We start from the raw sequence: 15,354 nt of genomic DNA, 5'->3' as shown, positions 1-15,354 counted from the left end.
TAACTATGAAGCTTTCTGCCTTTATGATAGTTAAATAATTTTATCACAAGATAGCAAAGTATAGGAAATATGTATATTTAATGTATGTGTCATATTTTGGGTATATGTATATGTCATTTGGCCTCTGATCAGTGGTAGATTGTTGGTAGACGAATGCAGACGTATTGAGGCCTGTATTCTGTAGTTCAGTTTTAATGATTAGTGTTGTGTATAGTTTTTTATTAAGTGCATGTTTTAGAGTTAGTGAAGTTGACACACAACATGGTGGTTGTGATTCCTGACTTCGGCGTTCCAAAGCGCTTTTTTATGATTTGTTTATTTTAACCTAGTTTGTAATTATATATTAGGTTAGTTATTTACCTGAAGAAGAGGTCAGATTGCAGATCTCGAAACGTAGTGTTACTGATTTTTTGTTTCACTGAACGATGAAAAATGCCCGGAAAAATCCAGTTTCCCTTATATGTTATATATTTCGCTTAATCAACAACATAATCACTCAAACCATGGTTGTTAAATTACGAAGCTGATTCAATCGTTTTTTGTAGGGTATTTTGTACAAATTCATTAAGTTCTATTTACCACCACCGTGTTGACTGAGTATAATGTTGTGTTTTGTTGAACTAGGCTCAATCTTTTGTTTTTTTGCTTTTTGTTTATTTTTTACTCCCTAATCAAAGTTACTTGGAAAAGTGATAAGGTAATTTCCTAGCTTTTATATGACTTTGTATTATCTCTTTAAATGTGAAAATAAAATAATTATTAATTATATTCCTTCCTCGAGAAATTGTGAAAAAGAACTTGCATATTTTATGTCACAAGTTAATGGCATATTTATAAACCTACGATTATGGAGAACTGTTTCTATTATGATTTTGAGATTTTTTCAGCATTTTCTACCCCTTTGTGTGTTAGCATTTACACCAATATACCCCATTCCACATTACGTATTAAAATATAAGTACTTATGTTAAGTAAAACATTCTAACACTCCTATAATTGTATCCTATATATAGGATACAATTCTTGGAGTGTTAGAATGTTTTACTTAACATAAGTACTTGTATTTTAATACGTAATATACTTATATATTATATAATAGATAATATTGAAATCCGTCTAAAATGCATAGTGTAATTAATTTATTTCTATATATATATATATATATATATATATATATATATATATATATATATATATATAAAACTATGACGAGAAGATCGTTTTTAGAAAAAGAAATACTAATTTATTACTGTATAGCAAATACTGTAATGGTATCTGTAACTTGTGATTGGTATGCCTTTTTCACAAGTCAAACCTTGCTCATTTTACATTGTCAGCTACCAATATAATAAGTAAAAATAAAAACATATACAAGACTTTTCTTGTTGATTGTCTTACCACTTGGTTTTCCCTGTCCTTCTAAATATAATACTATTTAATAACACTTATTCACTGTTATAATAGTGATATGTCAGTTATAATATTTCTATTTTAATATATAATTTAAAAAGTCCTATTTTTATATCAGATTCAAATTCTATAGCAATGATAAAGAATGTAAATGTACTTATACGGGGTAGAACTGAACATGGACGACTGAACCAGTGCCTTAATGTATAATGAATTTGATAACAGTTAATTAAATCATTGATTATTTTTCACCTGCTTGATGCAACCGTAACAAATAGTTCATTGAATTTCCCCACAACTGTCTGTGGGATATGAATTGTTCGTGTAGCTTTGAAGTAGACCAGAGATAGAGCTGGCATGCGCAGAACTTTATGTTGTTGTGTAGATTAACTCGGTTGGATCCTGTGTCGTGTTGGCTACGGTTCTGACTTAACTCACAGTCTTTTCTGGATGGCTTTTAAACGTTAGGGACGTTTAGGAAGGTACTGTAGAGCTAAACTCAATATTCAAATTGATTTAACCCTTCCCATCATAGCTATATTACTTGGCAACAACCACTGTAAGAAAGTCTAGAGGTTGAGATTGCCTTCGTCTTTTCTTTCCTAAATCTGCATTATTATATTTACTCCAATTTCCTATTATACAATTATGAGAAACCAAAACTGATAAACAAGTCAGTAGTCAGGCCGTTCGTTGAGACCAGGCCTCTGATTGGTCTAGAAGAGTCATGTGATCCAATGTCACGTTTCCCATGTGGATCTCGGCAATCGATCCAAGATGGTGGCCCCCGGTTCCGATCAACCTGGGTCCCCGCATCTGCGTGTCCGAGGCTCTGTCCACTAAACCAGGCCACGAAGTGCTGGTGGCTACAAGCCTCAAGCACAAAGGGCTGCATGACCTCGGCCCGCGAGAAGAAGTTAACGGTCTTTGGTGAGCTATGCAACGAGGTGGGTTTGCCGAAGAGGATTCTACTACAGGCTGTGGCTACAGTCCTGTTCAGTACCACCTCGGCGTAGGGTAACAAGCATAGGCGTATTTTGTACCTCTGGGGATATACCGGTAAAAACTAGTTTTATGTATCCTATCTCATTACTCTGGGTAACAGATCCGATGGTCATTGTCTACAGAAGAATATGAGCCTTAGCACACCATGGCCTATACTGTAACAAGGGTATACTCCCATTACTCCCCAGTAAGCAGATAAGGGGCTGGTTACTTCGGTGTATCTTGGACCCCTGGTATAATCCATAGAACTGGCCTCTCTTGTACCTTCTCCCTGGTTCGCCACAATCTAGGCAACGGATCCAGAGGTCAGAGACCACAGAGGGAAGGAAACTCGGTCCAGTCACCAGTACCTTTGGGTGTGGAAAACGTGACTGGTCATCCCAGATACAAGGTTTCTCAGGAGAAACAAAAAATAGGTTTGACAAAATGTCCAGTACAGGCGGTGCTCTAGGGAGGGGACACGGATTAGGATCAAAGGAATCCGATACGCCCTCCCATTAAAATGGGGACGTCGTGCTGCGGATGTTGGCATCCTACAACAACGAATCGTGAGGGGCAAGAAACTACGCAAACTGCGGGAAAGATAAAAGACCATGCCGGCTAGAGGAACTGAGTAAGGAAACATTGAGCCTATAGTCAGGGGAAACCCTAATAATCCGTGTCCATTAAACCGAGGAGACCAGTTGAGGAGTGTCTGTGGGGCAGCGGGTATGTGGTTGTTGGCAAGTAGAGAGATCTGGGACTGGGGGATTTTCACCTCGGTGATTAGCTGTTAAACGGGCCCTGTATGACGTTGGGCATTTTCTGTGACCAGCTGACAGAAGGGCGCTACCTCGTAGAGAGATATGTAGCTGTGAAGGTGGATATTTTCTGTGATCAGCTGGCAGATAGCCGCTACCTGGTAAAAATATTTGTACCTGCGAAGGGGTTTTTTCGAGAATTAGCTGGCAGACAGGCGTTTCCAGGCGGACAATTTCGTGTGTTTTATTTCGGCAGGTAGGCGTGCCGCCTATTGAAGAATTCGGGAAATACGAATTTATACTGGTATTAAAAGAGCTATAAGTTTGCAGCGCTCCTCACCTGACTATGAGGAGTACCAGTTCAATACCAGATACAAATTCAAGAATTTGTATCCTGCATAAAAAAGATAGTTCTTCTCTTCAGCGCACCTATATTCACCATACTAAAACTATGCTAAGCCTTACTATTGATAGGAATAAAAAGGAGAGTGAAAACGAAGTTTGAACTCATCAAATTTTATTTTAAATTTGTATTTGGTTGAAATTTAACAATTTCTCAGGTAAAATAACACCTAATAATAACACCAAAACCAACACCAAATATTCATAACACCAAATGAAATCAAATATTTAAAAATAGTTCTACTAACTACTAACACTGTCGTTACTTATTATTTAAAAAAGCATTATTACACAATTTCATTCAGCAACAAAAGAGTTGAATGACCAAGGTAAAACTATTACAAACTATTTCAAAGAGTTGATTTGTAGGCGTTCATTTCATAACTCGCCACCTCTCCCTCTCTCTATTGAAGCGTAAAAAGTCTTCTGGATGGCCATCGACTCTTCATTCTGAAACAAATACGGTTTTACTGTCTCTTAGCTTTTATATACAAAATATCAAAACAAATTAAATCTGGATTGACTTTTGAACATGGTTTCACTACGAGTGTCTGATTTAACTACGAGTATAATTTCAGCTTCACACAAATAAAACTATACCTTAAATAGGGTTATAAAAGTGTGTGGGAGGTTGCATTCCCCAAACAACACTCCCTGGATCCGCCAATGGTTGGGGCACTATGGCTCCCGGAGGGAGTGTCCTGCATGGTGGACTGTGAACATAAAACATATATCAGCACAATGTAACATTTAAAAAAACACACACCTTGTGATGTTTGGACTGAAAGGGAAGATTTTTGCAAACAAACATTTAGCGGGCGGAAAAGTTCGGAAAGAACTGAATATGATCTGCAGAAGTGAGCCTTTAAAGTGGACGAAAAAATTAAACAAAATGTGAAAATGTGTTATTAATGTAACATAAGAATTTGAACATAATGGCTTTGAAATCAACGGATTTGTACCGTAAGCTTAATATATTTACCCTAAATATAAGAAGCATTAGGAAACACTGCAATGAACTTATTGCATATGTAAATTCATTAACTTCAAAATATGGAATTGAAATTCCGACCGAAGTATGGATAAAGATTGATGAGGAGGACATATATCAGATGGCCAGTTACGACATATACAGCCCAGATTAAATATCGCATCGGGTCATTGTGTACATACAACTTTGCTACTCCTTTCAGCTTGTACCGAATGAACGAAACATATGGTGATGGAGATCTCTGAGGTCGTAGTAATAAATGCTCGATTTTGCAAAATTAACTTATAAGTTTAACTGTGATAAATAAGCCTTACAGACAACACTTTTAGATGTTATGTTAAAATAAAATTATAAATTACCACGTTGTTGCCAATATAGAGTTATAATGAATTTAAACTATGTCTGGGGTGGGCCTAGTGTTTCCAATGTTCTTTTTAATTTTTCCTACGGATCTAACAATTCAATATAACTTTAAAATTTACGTTTATGTCGACTCACACGAGTGGCGTCAGCATCTTTTTGCTGTAGCCGCAAAAGGAAGATTAGAAGTCTAGGACACTAGAACATAAATACTGGAAGTACTTGAAGTTGACCAAGAACTTGAAACAGTACTCGAGGCGGTACTTGGTACACGTAATTAACCATTTATAAAGACAACGTATAATCACAAATTGGCCACTTCAGATGGACGATACCACATCTTGTATCCATATCGATCTTGCAAATAAAACATCGTCACAGATAAGTTACTTTACTATTTGAAAGTAGACTTCATAAAACTTTCAAAGCAGAACATGAATACTGGACTTAAGAAATAGTTTTTAAGGTAGTTATTGACTCTTTACATCCAATGGAGGATAGTGTATTTACTGTACTTGGAGTGGAGCAAACAATTTTAACTTAAACAAAGCGTAAGATGTACGTTATTCTAAAGGGGTTGTTTAGCAGAGATGAATGACAAAGAGAAAAATCCAGGAATAAATGATTATAACGGAAAGTTCTTATTTTTAAGTTGGGCTTTGGACTTTCCTTGATGTACATTTTACATTACACTTTTAAACAGTGTACACTTGAACTATGCTTACGTTAATTCTTTTGGCCGAACTTCTTGTAGACCATCCACCATTGGATGTGAAGAGTCACCAACTACCTTAAAAACTACTTCTTAAGTCCAGTATTCATTTACTATATTTAATTTTCACAATTTAAGACAAAACAATAATATTAAACCATCTAGACCAGGACCTACATTTTACATGTTTCCAATTTTAAACCAGTGTAATGTTCTTAAGAGTGAACCGTTTCAGGTTGGATTTGTGGCACTATACTCTATTAATATAGAACTTTAATTTGATTTACTACTTTACCTATGATCTAACATAATATCTCCTACTGACTTCTTGCGGGCCATCCCCCTGACATGACAAAAAAGGCAGTTACTTCAAAAAGTATATTTTTAGGTGCAGTAATGGTGAACCAAGTTTTGTTGCTTTACCTTTTAATCATTCAGGAATTATCAAGCCCAAGAGATATTTTTTTAAACTCTGTATAACAGTAATAATGTAAATTCTTGTGTTTGTAATTATTATAATATTTATAATGTTTGTAACGATGGCGCTTTCATTTTTATGGAAATTAATAGCCAGACCAGGAGAAGGAACGAATGCGGGACAGGCAATCTGATTACCCTTTAAATTATATTTTTAAAGTTTATACCAGAAACAGAAATGATTTGAATATTAAAACGCAAATAAACTGTTATCTGAATGATTAATATCTTAAATAGTAATTAACAAGCAAAATTGTCCTTTTATTCTCGTCTAATATAAAATACCAGTGAATTTTAAGGAGTAAAAAGACATCACTGAGTAATATTAGTATGACTATTAAGGAATCTTTAGTGAAAGGTAGTGAGAATGGGGTGGCGAATGAATTAAATAATTATTTTAGAGTTTAGTAGCTAAATTAGGGACTTTTGGAAGTGATTATTTTCAACTTCATAAATCTTACCAATAGTATCTATTCGAAGATGATTCTTACCCATCAACAGCCTTAAAAATAGGTACCACATATGCAAACCTTAGGAAATATTGCTTGTTCAAGCTTCAAGACTATTGGAGAAAACACATTTAAATATCTCTTAATTTTAATTATACCTCAATAGATTAAAAAAATACAAATGGTTCTTTTAATGGTTCATCTCATTTTAAAATGTAAACGGTGTTACAATCAAAAAAAGATATGAATGGTTTTAGAAATGTACAGCCTTAAAATTTTATTTCATAGTCAAGTACAACAATTCAAATTAACATTTATGACTTTTTCTAATGAACTTTCACAAGATTAGCAGAAATGATGATATTACTTTTATTAATAACATTATTTTTCTCGCACATAATCTTGTGGTGCATAGGACGAGTAAACAAAACAAATAAGTTTTATGATATAGTTTTTGTGACTTGACGTGCAATTATTTTACCGTGAAGTGTGCAAACAGAAACGTATTCAATACACAACACGCAAACATAATGGAATTATTTACCCTGGTGGTACACCGTATACCCCTCCACTTAGAGGTTGCTGGCGCTCTCTGGCTACCGGAGGGAGTGGCCTGCAGGGTGGCCTGTGAGCATAAAACATGCATAATCACATCTTAATATTACAAGTATTTAATACACAACACGAAAACATAATGTAATTATTTACCCTGGTGGTACATCGTGTACTCCGCCTTCTAGAGGTAGCTGGCGCTCTCTGGCTACCGGAGGGAGTGACCTGCAGGGTGGCCTGTGAGCATAAAACATGCATAAGCACATCGTAATATTACAAGTATTTAATACACAACACGAAAACATAATGTAATTATTTACCCTGGTGGTACATCGTGTACTCCGCCTTCTAGAGGTTGCTGGCGTTCTCTGGCTACCGGAGGGAGTGACCTGTAGGGTGGCCTGTGAGCATAAAACATGCATAAGCACATCGTAATATTACAAGTATTTAATACACAACACGAAAACATCATGGAATTATTTACCCTGGTGGTACACCGTATACCCCTCCACTTAGAGGTTGCTGGCGCTCTGTGGCTCCCGGAGGGAGTGGCCTGCAGGGTGGCCTGTGAGCATAAAACATGCATAAGCACATCGTAATATTACAAGTATTTAATACACAACACGAAAACATAATGGAATTATTTACCCTGGTGGTACACCGTATACCCCTCCCCTTAGAGGTTGCTGGCGCTCTCTGACTCCCGGAGGGAGTGTCATGCAGGGTGGCCTGTCAACATAACACATGCATAAGCACATCGTAACATTTCCAGTATTTAATACACAACACGAAAACATAATGGCACTATTTACCTTGGTGGTACACCGTATACCCCTCCCCTCGGAGGTTGCTGGCGCTCTCTGCCTCCCCAGGGGAGTGTCATGCAGGGTGGCCTGTCAACATAACACATGCATAAGCACATCGTAACATTTCCAGTATTTAATACACAACACGAAAACATAATGGAACTATTTACCTTGGTGGTACACCGTATACCCCTCCCCTCAGAGGTTGCTGGCGCTCTCTGACTCCCGGAGGGAGTGTCATGCAGGGTGGCCTGTCAACATAAAACATGCATAAGCACATCATAACATTTCAAGTATTTAATACACAACACGAAAACATCATGGAATTATTTACCCTGGTGGTACACCGTATACCTCTCCCCTCAGAGGTTGCTGGCGCTCTCTGACTCCCGGAGGGAGTGTCATGCAGGGTGGCCTGTCAACATAACACATGCATAAGCACATCGTAACATTTCCAGTATTTAATACACAACACGAAAACATAATGGAATTATTTACCCTGGTGGTACACCGTATACCCCTCCCCTCAGAGGTTGCTGGCGCTCTCTTACTCCCGGAGGGAGTGTCATGCAGGGTGGCCTGTCAACATAACACATGCATAAGCACATCGTAACATTTCCAGTATTTAATACACAACACGAAAACATAATGGAACTATTTACCCTGGTGGTACACCGTATACCTCTCCCCTCAGAGGTTGCTGGCGCTCTCTGACTCCCGGAGGGACTGTCATGCAGGGTGGCCTGTCAACATAACACATGCATAAGCACATCATAACATTTCAAGTATTTAATACACAACACGAAAACATAATGGAATTATTTACCTTGGTGGTATACCGTATACCCCTCCCCTTAGAGGTTGCTGGGGCTCTCTGACTCCCGGAGGGAGTGTCCTGCAGGGTGGCCTGAGAACATAAAATATACACCAGCACAATATAATACTACAAGTACTAAATACACAACGTAGATCATGATTCAATTATTTACCCTGGTGGTAGACCATTTATTCTGACTTCCAGAGATAGTCGGAGTTGTCTGACTCCCGGAGGGAGTGTCCTGGTGGCCGGACTGTAAACATAAAACATAAATCAGCACATCATAAAATGCACACATCATACACAACACACAACATAATGAAATTAATTACCCTGGTGGTAGACCGTGTACACGAACTTGCATTGGTAATTGGGGTACTCTGGCTCTTGGAAAGTGTATCCTGCAGGCCGGACTGTGAATATAAAACATACATGAGCACAACGTAGCATTACATGTACTTAATACAAAACAAACAATTATGATGCATTTATTTACTTTAGTGGTAGACTGTGTTTCCCATGTTCCAGAGTTAGGTGGAGTACTCTGGTTCTAGTCAGAAACGATCGTAGCTTCTCACTGAAGTATGTATTAAAATATTGTACTTTTTCACACAAAAATAATATCCGGGGTTATCAATATAATTAGAATATTTCGTAAACCTAGATTCATTGTTACAATTTTGAAGAAAATAACGTTAACTTCATACCCTTATCAATATATATGCACACATTTATTGTTCATAAATTTTTCGGTTTTTTGACTCTGATACATTTATTTTTTGAGATGTTAATCTCATGGCGTCTTTATAGTTAACACGATTCTCAAGTTTGGTGAGATTTGTCACACGTACTTTGCTTTTGGATGTTCCCCAGGGCCGAGGCCCAAGATTCACCCGCGTGTTCAAGGTCACACTTAAGTGCGGTTCATTGACCATACACCCACGAGATAACTATGAAGAGGTAAACGAAGTTGTGGTATAGTTTCTTAAAACTGCTAATATGCCAATCTGGCGTAATAAAAGTTCCGATTAACATGACCACCGTTAACGGCCGGGACGATCAATATTTGGTTGAGATGCTTTAAATATCTCACCCATTATGTTACGTTCGGTCAACCATTGGTAGCACATATTTAACAGCAGTTAGAAAAGTTTCCTTGCCGTTTCTATCGTATAGAGCAGTCTGTACGCTGGCCAAGATCTCGGAATCTTCCTTGCCCTTGCTAATAAGACCAATGCATTGGACCTTCCATCGAGAATTGAAGTTTCATTTGGTCAATAATTTGTTGAACATATGCAACAGCAGCTGTGAGCTAACCCACAGAGCTACTTCCGTTACAATTACGGGGGTTTTTATCTCTATCCTACGATCATTTTTGCTGCACAACTCGCACTGTTCCCGCCTTTGCGTGGCGGGTTACAAAACTATGGAATTATAGAATTAGCTAGCATGTTGATTACTGAATTTCTGTAATTCTCTTCAGTGTGATACTTATTATCTGTATTACAAACATTCTGAACGCCTTATCTTTAGAAAGATTGATTCTTTTGTGATGCAATCTCTTGTCCAGTTCTAACAAACCAGTGATAAACATTTTAAAAGTTTATATTTGATGGTTTAGAGTAATATTCTTATCTACAAATCTTTACATGTCTTTCATATACCGATGTTTGGATTTTCAAAGGAAGCCAAGTGGATCACGTGTATTGTAATCACTATTCTATACGACATTGTTATGGCGAAATCCGATGTCCCGTGAACATTTCTCCCATAGGTGTTCTGCTTCACTCATTTTTCCCAAAGATGAATTAAACTTTGCTTCGAGACTCAGTGAATAGTCTAGTCTGAAGTGATGTGATAATCGGTTCCGGACTATATTTTTACAGTGAATCCCCAATAGATGTGACAAAACCTCGTGCCTGATTGCAGATACTTAAATACTTGCCTGGAAGAACTCGGTCATGTACGACTGGTTCTTTGTGATATGAAGCGTTGTATACTTGGTACTAGATTGATGTGCAGTAGCATGTATACATGTATTTAACTATTTCATTCAATTAATAACTGTGAAGACCGACATTTTGATATATCAAACTTTGTGTCTTCACTACAAAGATGTATTTGGGACGCTACCAGATACAATATGACTTTATAGATCCTTACTTTTATTGGACTGGGATTATTTGTTATTGGGGGAACTGTTAGCTCAAAAACTGCTTTTATGCCTTTTAAAAGGATAAATAAATACTTGGTTACTCATTCCAATTGGAGCAGTAATTCTGAAAGAAAAGTTTTATGACCAGTATTCTGGGATACGTTTTCATGTTGGGAGATTTGTTTTATCATCATTGGATTCATCGCTAGGCCGGTAATTTAATTACAATGTTTACGTTCATTTAATGTGTTGCAAAATGCTTTTGGTTTCTTCTAATTATTAAAGTACTGATAATCAGTCGTGGTTATTTCAATCAGGGAAAATTCATGCAATGAATGGTGTAGCTGTGATTTATCAGACAAGATATTCATTTTAGAAGTAGAAGTAAGGATGAAGGCAGCTGTACCATAAACTGATTTTTCAGCATTGTCTACCTGTGTATGTTAGCAATTTATACCAATATACCCCATTCCATGTTACGTATTAGAAAAGTCAAATAATATATTGACCAATGATTACGTGGGGAAAACTGAATTCATTAAAAACTCTAATATATAATATTGAAATCTGTCTAGAATACACAGTGTAACAAAGCTAATCTATTTCTATATATAACTATGACAGGAAGGTTGTTTTTAGAAAAAAAAAAGTAATTAAAAGCAAATACTGTAAAGATGTATATAAGTTGTGACTGGTAATCATTTTTCACAATCCAACCTTGCTCGTTTTAAATTGTGGCTACCAACACAATAATTAAAAATACACACAGGCAAATTTTGTTGATTTTTAAACCATTTGCTTTTCCCCGCTCTTCTAAATATAATACTATTTTTATAATACGTATGCACTGTTATAATACTTACATATTAATTATAATACTTCTATTTTAATATAAAATTTAAAAATTCATATTGTAGTATAAAACTAATATGCCAAAGCAATGTTGAAGAATTTAAATGTACTTACACAAGGAGGAGCTGTACATGAACTACAGACCAGTGCCTTATAATGAATTTGATAACAGTTGTGTACTTATCACCTTCTCCGTGCAACCGGAACGAATAGCTCATTGAATTTCCACACCACTGACTTTGGGATATAAACTATTCTCGAGAATTTATGTCTTATGGATCATTAATTATTTTAATGAGGACTTATATATAACTTATATTAAAACTGTGACTTACTGAAGTGCTTTTTTAGCACTATGCTTTTATGCGTTAACAAAAATATAATACCGAAACAACAATAACAATAAAATTAGGTAGGATATAGAGTGTGTTTGGAAATTGTGAAATAATTTCAAGTTCACTAAGAATCCTGTGATAGTTTGCCGTTTTTAACCGTTTATCATCCGTCTGTCTAGTTTGTAATTCATATTTAAAATTGAATACCTATTTATTGTTAAGGGTAATACGATCAAAGTTTGGAAACTTTATTTTTATTATTAAAATATTTGTTGCTGGAGTTTCTTCAAGACAGGAAACAGGAAATAAATTCGTGTTCACTAACTTTCGATGAATTGTATAGACTTGATAAGGGGTGGGACAGAGTAACTTGTAATAATATTTAAAAACCGTTAGTGATGGATATTTCAAGATGTAGTTGTATTTATCTTTAAGTTATAGTTAGGGCCCGTACTAACATTTTAAAAAGTAACCTAGTGAAAAATCTATTCATCACTTTAAGCTATTACTCTCCTTGGTTAGTTGTGATGACATTTAATGATGTAAATATTATTACTATTTGTATGTTAAGCAAGTTAATGTATGTTACCTTTCTGTCTTTTTTTTCACCTTTATTTCGGTATTCAAAAATAAGTCAATCCTTTCTATAACTTATCGTAGAAAATTATTTCGAAATAAACTTTTCATTTCCTGCCGCATTTCAAGCAATATCAGTAACCCTTCAGTATTTGCAATTTGTAGTTTTGAACATTAATGTGAAGTCTGGAAATTTTATTTTGACTCTTTTTTCCGGTTTGCTGCGGAGTTAACTAGTTTAACTTCTAGAGTTAACTAAAAATTATGAGCTAAAAACAATTACGTTTATTGTGAGTTCAAACATATTTGATACACCAGGGAAACTGTATGAGGTATCAAACGTTAGCGTGGTACATACTTCCATAACACTATCGCCACTTTTCACATTTAAAAGTACAACTAAAAAAGAGTTTTGTAATATATGAAGTTCTAAAATATAGAAACATTATAGTGCATGAATCATGAAAAAATAACTTGAAAGCGCGAAAATGTTACAATTTAGGAGATCATCTCTTGTTCTGTTAATTTGAACATTATTTTATACAATTTAATGAGAAAAACTGTTTAAGTTGCCGTATGAGAAGTGAACCGAAATCCTGCAAACGTGCTTGTTTAGAGTTTAGAAGGTAGCAAGTCTTGAGTCTTATTGCCACTATGCATCGATAGTAGTTGAAGGGACAACAGTTAACTGTATAATACTTTTCACTGTCGCAGGATTGAAGTGGGATGCTGAACGAATCTATACATCCAAGACGCATACGAAATACTAAATCCATCCTCCTACCCACATTAATACGAAATCTATTTAACAAAATTAATTTCTTAGCAGAGGCTAGCATACCCCTGTTGATAGGGACAGATATCTGGTCTTCGGCCGATTGGGTGGTTATGAAAGATAAGCGATTCGGAGCAAATTCTTGTCCTATTCTCTTAGTAAGAGATCTTTGCGACGTAAAAGTAGGAAGTGCAACGTTACTGTGGATCCAAGGAAGAGGAATAGGTATCAGAATGTCATTTACTGTCCTCATAACCCTTTTAAGTTGTACATAACTCTTCTAGTATGCGAAATGATTAGCCAGACGAGAGGACAGTAGTAACTGCGGAGCAGACCAGAGACAGAGCTGACATGCATAGAACTTCGTGCGTTTTTCTCTAGGATAACACGGCTGGATCCTGTAGGAAGGTGAACTGGCACTAAACTCAACATTCAAACTGATTGAACACTTCCCATCATAGCTATATTACTTGGCAACAATCACTGTAAGAAATTCTACAGGTTGAGATTGCCTTCGTCTTTTCTTTCCTAAATCTGCATTATTATATTTACTCCAATTTCCTATTATACAATTATGAGAAACCAAAACTGATACACAAGTCAGTAGTCAGGGCGGTCGTTGAGACCAGGCCTCTGATTGGTCTAGAAGAGTCATGTGATCCAATGTCACGTTTCCCATGTGGATCTCGGCAATCGATCCAAGATGGTGGCTCCCGGTTCCGATCAACCTGGGTCCCCGCATCTGCGTGTCCGAGGCTCTGTCCACTAAACCAGGCCACGAAGTGCTGGTGGCTGCAAGCCTCAAGCACAAAGGGCTGCATGACCTCGGCCCGCGAGAAGAAGTTAACGGTCCCTGATGAGCTATGCAACGAGGTGGGTTTGCCGAAGAGGATTCTACTACAGGCTGTGGCTACAGTCCTGTTCAGTACCACCTCGGCGTAGGGTAACAGCATAGGCATATTTTGTTCCTCTGGGGATATACCGGTAAAAACTAGTTTTATGTATCCTATCTCAGTTCTCTGGGTAACAGATCCGATGGTCATTGTCTACAGAAGAATATGAGCCTTGGAACACTATGGCCTATACTGTACCAAGGGTATAGGCCATTACTCCCCAGTAAGCAGATAAGGAGCTGGTTACTTCGGTGTATCTTGGACTCCTGGTATAATCCATATAACTGGCCTCTCTTGTACCTTCTCCCTTCTGGGTAACAGATCCGATGGTCATAGTTTACAGAGGAAGGCGAGCCTTGGCTCACCATGGTCTATACCATATGGTGCAGACAAGGGCTGGTCACCTCGGAGTATCTTGGAATTCAGGTATATCCATAGAACTGGCCCTTCTGGTACCCTCTCCCAGATTCGCCACAATCTAGGCAACGGATCCGGAGGTCAGCGACAACAGAAGTAGGGGACCTCGGTCCCGTTACCTGTATCTTTGAGTGTATAAAACGGGACTGGTCATCCCAGGTACAAGGTTTCTCAGGAGAAAAAAAGAGGTTTGACAAAATGTCCAATACAGGGGGTGCTCTAGGGAGAGGACACGGCTTAGGATCAGAGGAAGCCGATACGCCCTTATCCAAATGGGGGCAACGTGCTGCGGAAGGTGGCGTCCTACAACAACTTACGGTGAGAGACAAATTGCGGGATAAGATATAAAAGACAACGTCGGCTTGAGGAACTGAGTAAGGAGGCCATGAGCCTTTAGTCAGGGGTAGTGACGAGATCCCCTGGGGAAACCCCAATAATCCGTGTCCATTAAACCACTATCAGCAGGTAGAGAGATCTGGGACTAGGGGGTTTTCACCTCGGTGATTAGCTGTCGGACGGGCGCTGTATGATAGAGAGATTTGTAAGCGTGACGTTGTGCATTTTCTATGACCAGCTGGCACAAGGGCGCTACCTCTTAGAGACCTGTAATTGTGAAGATGGATATTTTAT

General features: G+C 37.3%; 2 protein-coding genes across 2 annotated transcripts; both read right to left on the bottom strand.

Moving 5' to 3' along the window:
• Positions 1-3,771: 3,771 nt before the first annotated feature.
• On the bottom strand, positions 3,772-8,642 carry LOC124368498 (basic salivary proline-rich protein 1-like). Its single transcript, XM_046825745.1, has 12 exons — positions 8,567-8,642; positions 8,403-8,483; positions 8,239-8,319; positions 8,075-8,155; positions 7,911-7,991; positions 7,747-7,827; positions 7,583-7,663; positions 7,419-7,499; positions 7,255-7,335; positions 7,091-7,171; positions 4,158-4,270; positions 3,772-4,007 (listed from the first exon to the last, which is right to left on the bottom strand). The coding sequence occupies exons 1-11, from the start codon at positions 8,635-8,637 to the stop codon at positions 4,159-4,161; spliced, it is 912 nt and encodes a 303-aa protein (XP_046681701.1). The 5' UTR covers positions 8,638-8,642; the 3' UTR covers positions 3,772-4,007; position 4,158.
• Positions 8,643-8,726: 84 nt separating this feature from the next.
• Positions 8,727-13,846, bottom strand: LOC124369414 (homeobox protein ESX1-like). Its single transcript, XM_046827422.1, has 4 exons — positions 13,686-13,846; positions 9,054-9,134; positions 8,894-8,974; positions 8,727-8,811 (listed from the first exon to the last, which is right to left on the bottom strand). Exons 1-4 carry the CDS (start codon positions 13,844-13,846, stop codon positions 8,727-8,729), a joined length of 408 nt encoding a protein of 135 aa, XP_046683378.1.
• Between the last annotated feature and the right edge of the window lie 1,508 nt (positions 13,847-15,354).

Source organism: Homalodisca vitripennis, chromosome X (assembly GCF_021130785.1).
Source record: "Homalodisca vitripennis isolate AUS2020 chromosome X, UT_GWSS_2.1, whole genome shotgun sequence".
Classification (NCBI taxonomy): Eukaryota; Metazoa; Arthropoda; class Insecta; order Hemiptera; family Cicadellidae; genus Homalodisca; species Homalodisca vitripennis.
This window is presented reverse-complemented; position numbering and strand designations above follow the sequence as displayed.

Bases quoted from the DNA above. Each gene is read 5' to 3' on its own strand.
- LOC124368498 (XM_046825745.1), bottom strand. From the start codon at position 8,637: ATGACAGTCCCTCCGGGAGTCAGAGAGCGCCAGCAACCTCTGAGGGGA. The intron at 8,320-8,402 runs GTAAATAATTCC...TTATGTTGACAG, and splicing joins GTATACGGTGTACCACCAGG to GCCACCCTGCATGACACTCC. The intron at 7,172-7,254 runs GTAAATAATTAC...TTATGCTCACAG, and splicing joins GTACACGATGTACCACCAGG to GCCACCCTGCAGGCCACTCC.
- LOC124369414 (XM_046827422.1), bottom strand. From the start codon at position 13,846: ATGTTGAGTTTAGTGCCAGTTCACCTTCCTACAGGATCCAGCCGTGTT. The intron at 9,135-13,685 runs GTACAACTTAAA...TTATATTCACAG, and splicing joins TCGCATACTAGAAGAGTTAT to TCCGGCCTGCAGGATACACT. The intron at 8,812-8,893 runs GTAAATAATTGA...TTATGTTCTCAG, and splicing joins ATAAATGGTCTACCACCAGG to GCCACCCTGCAGGACACTCC.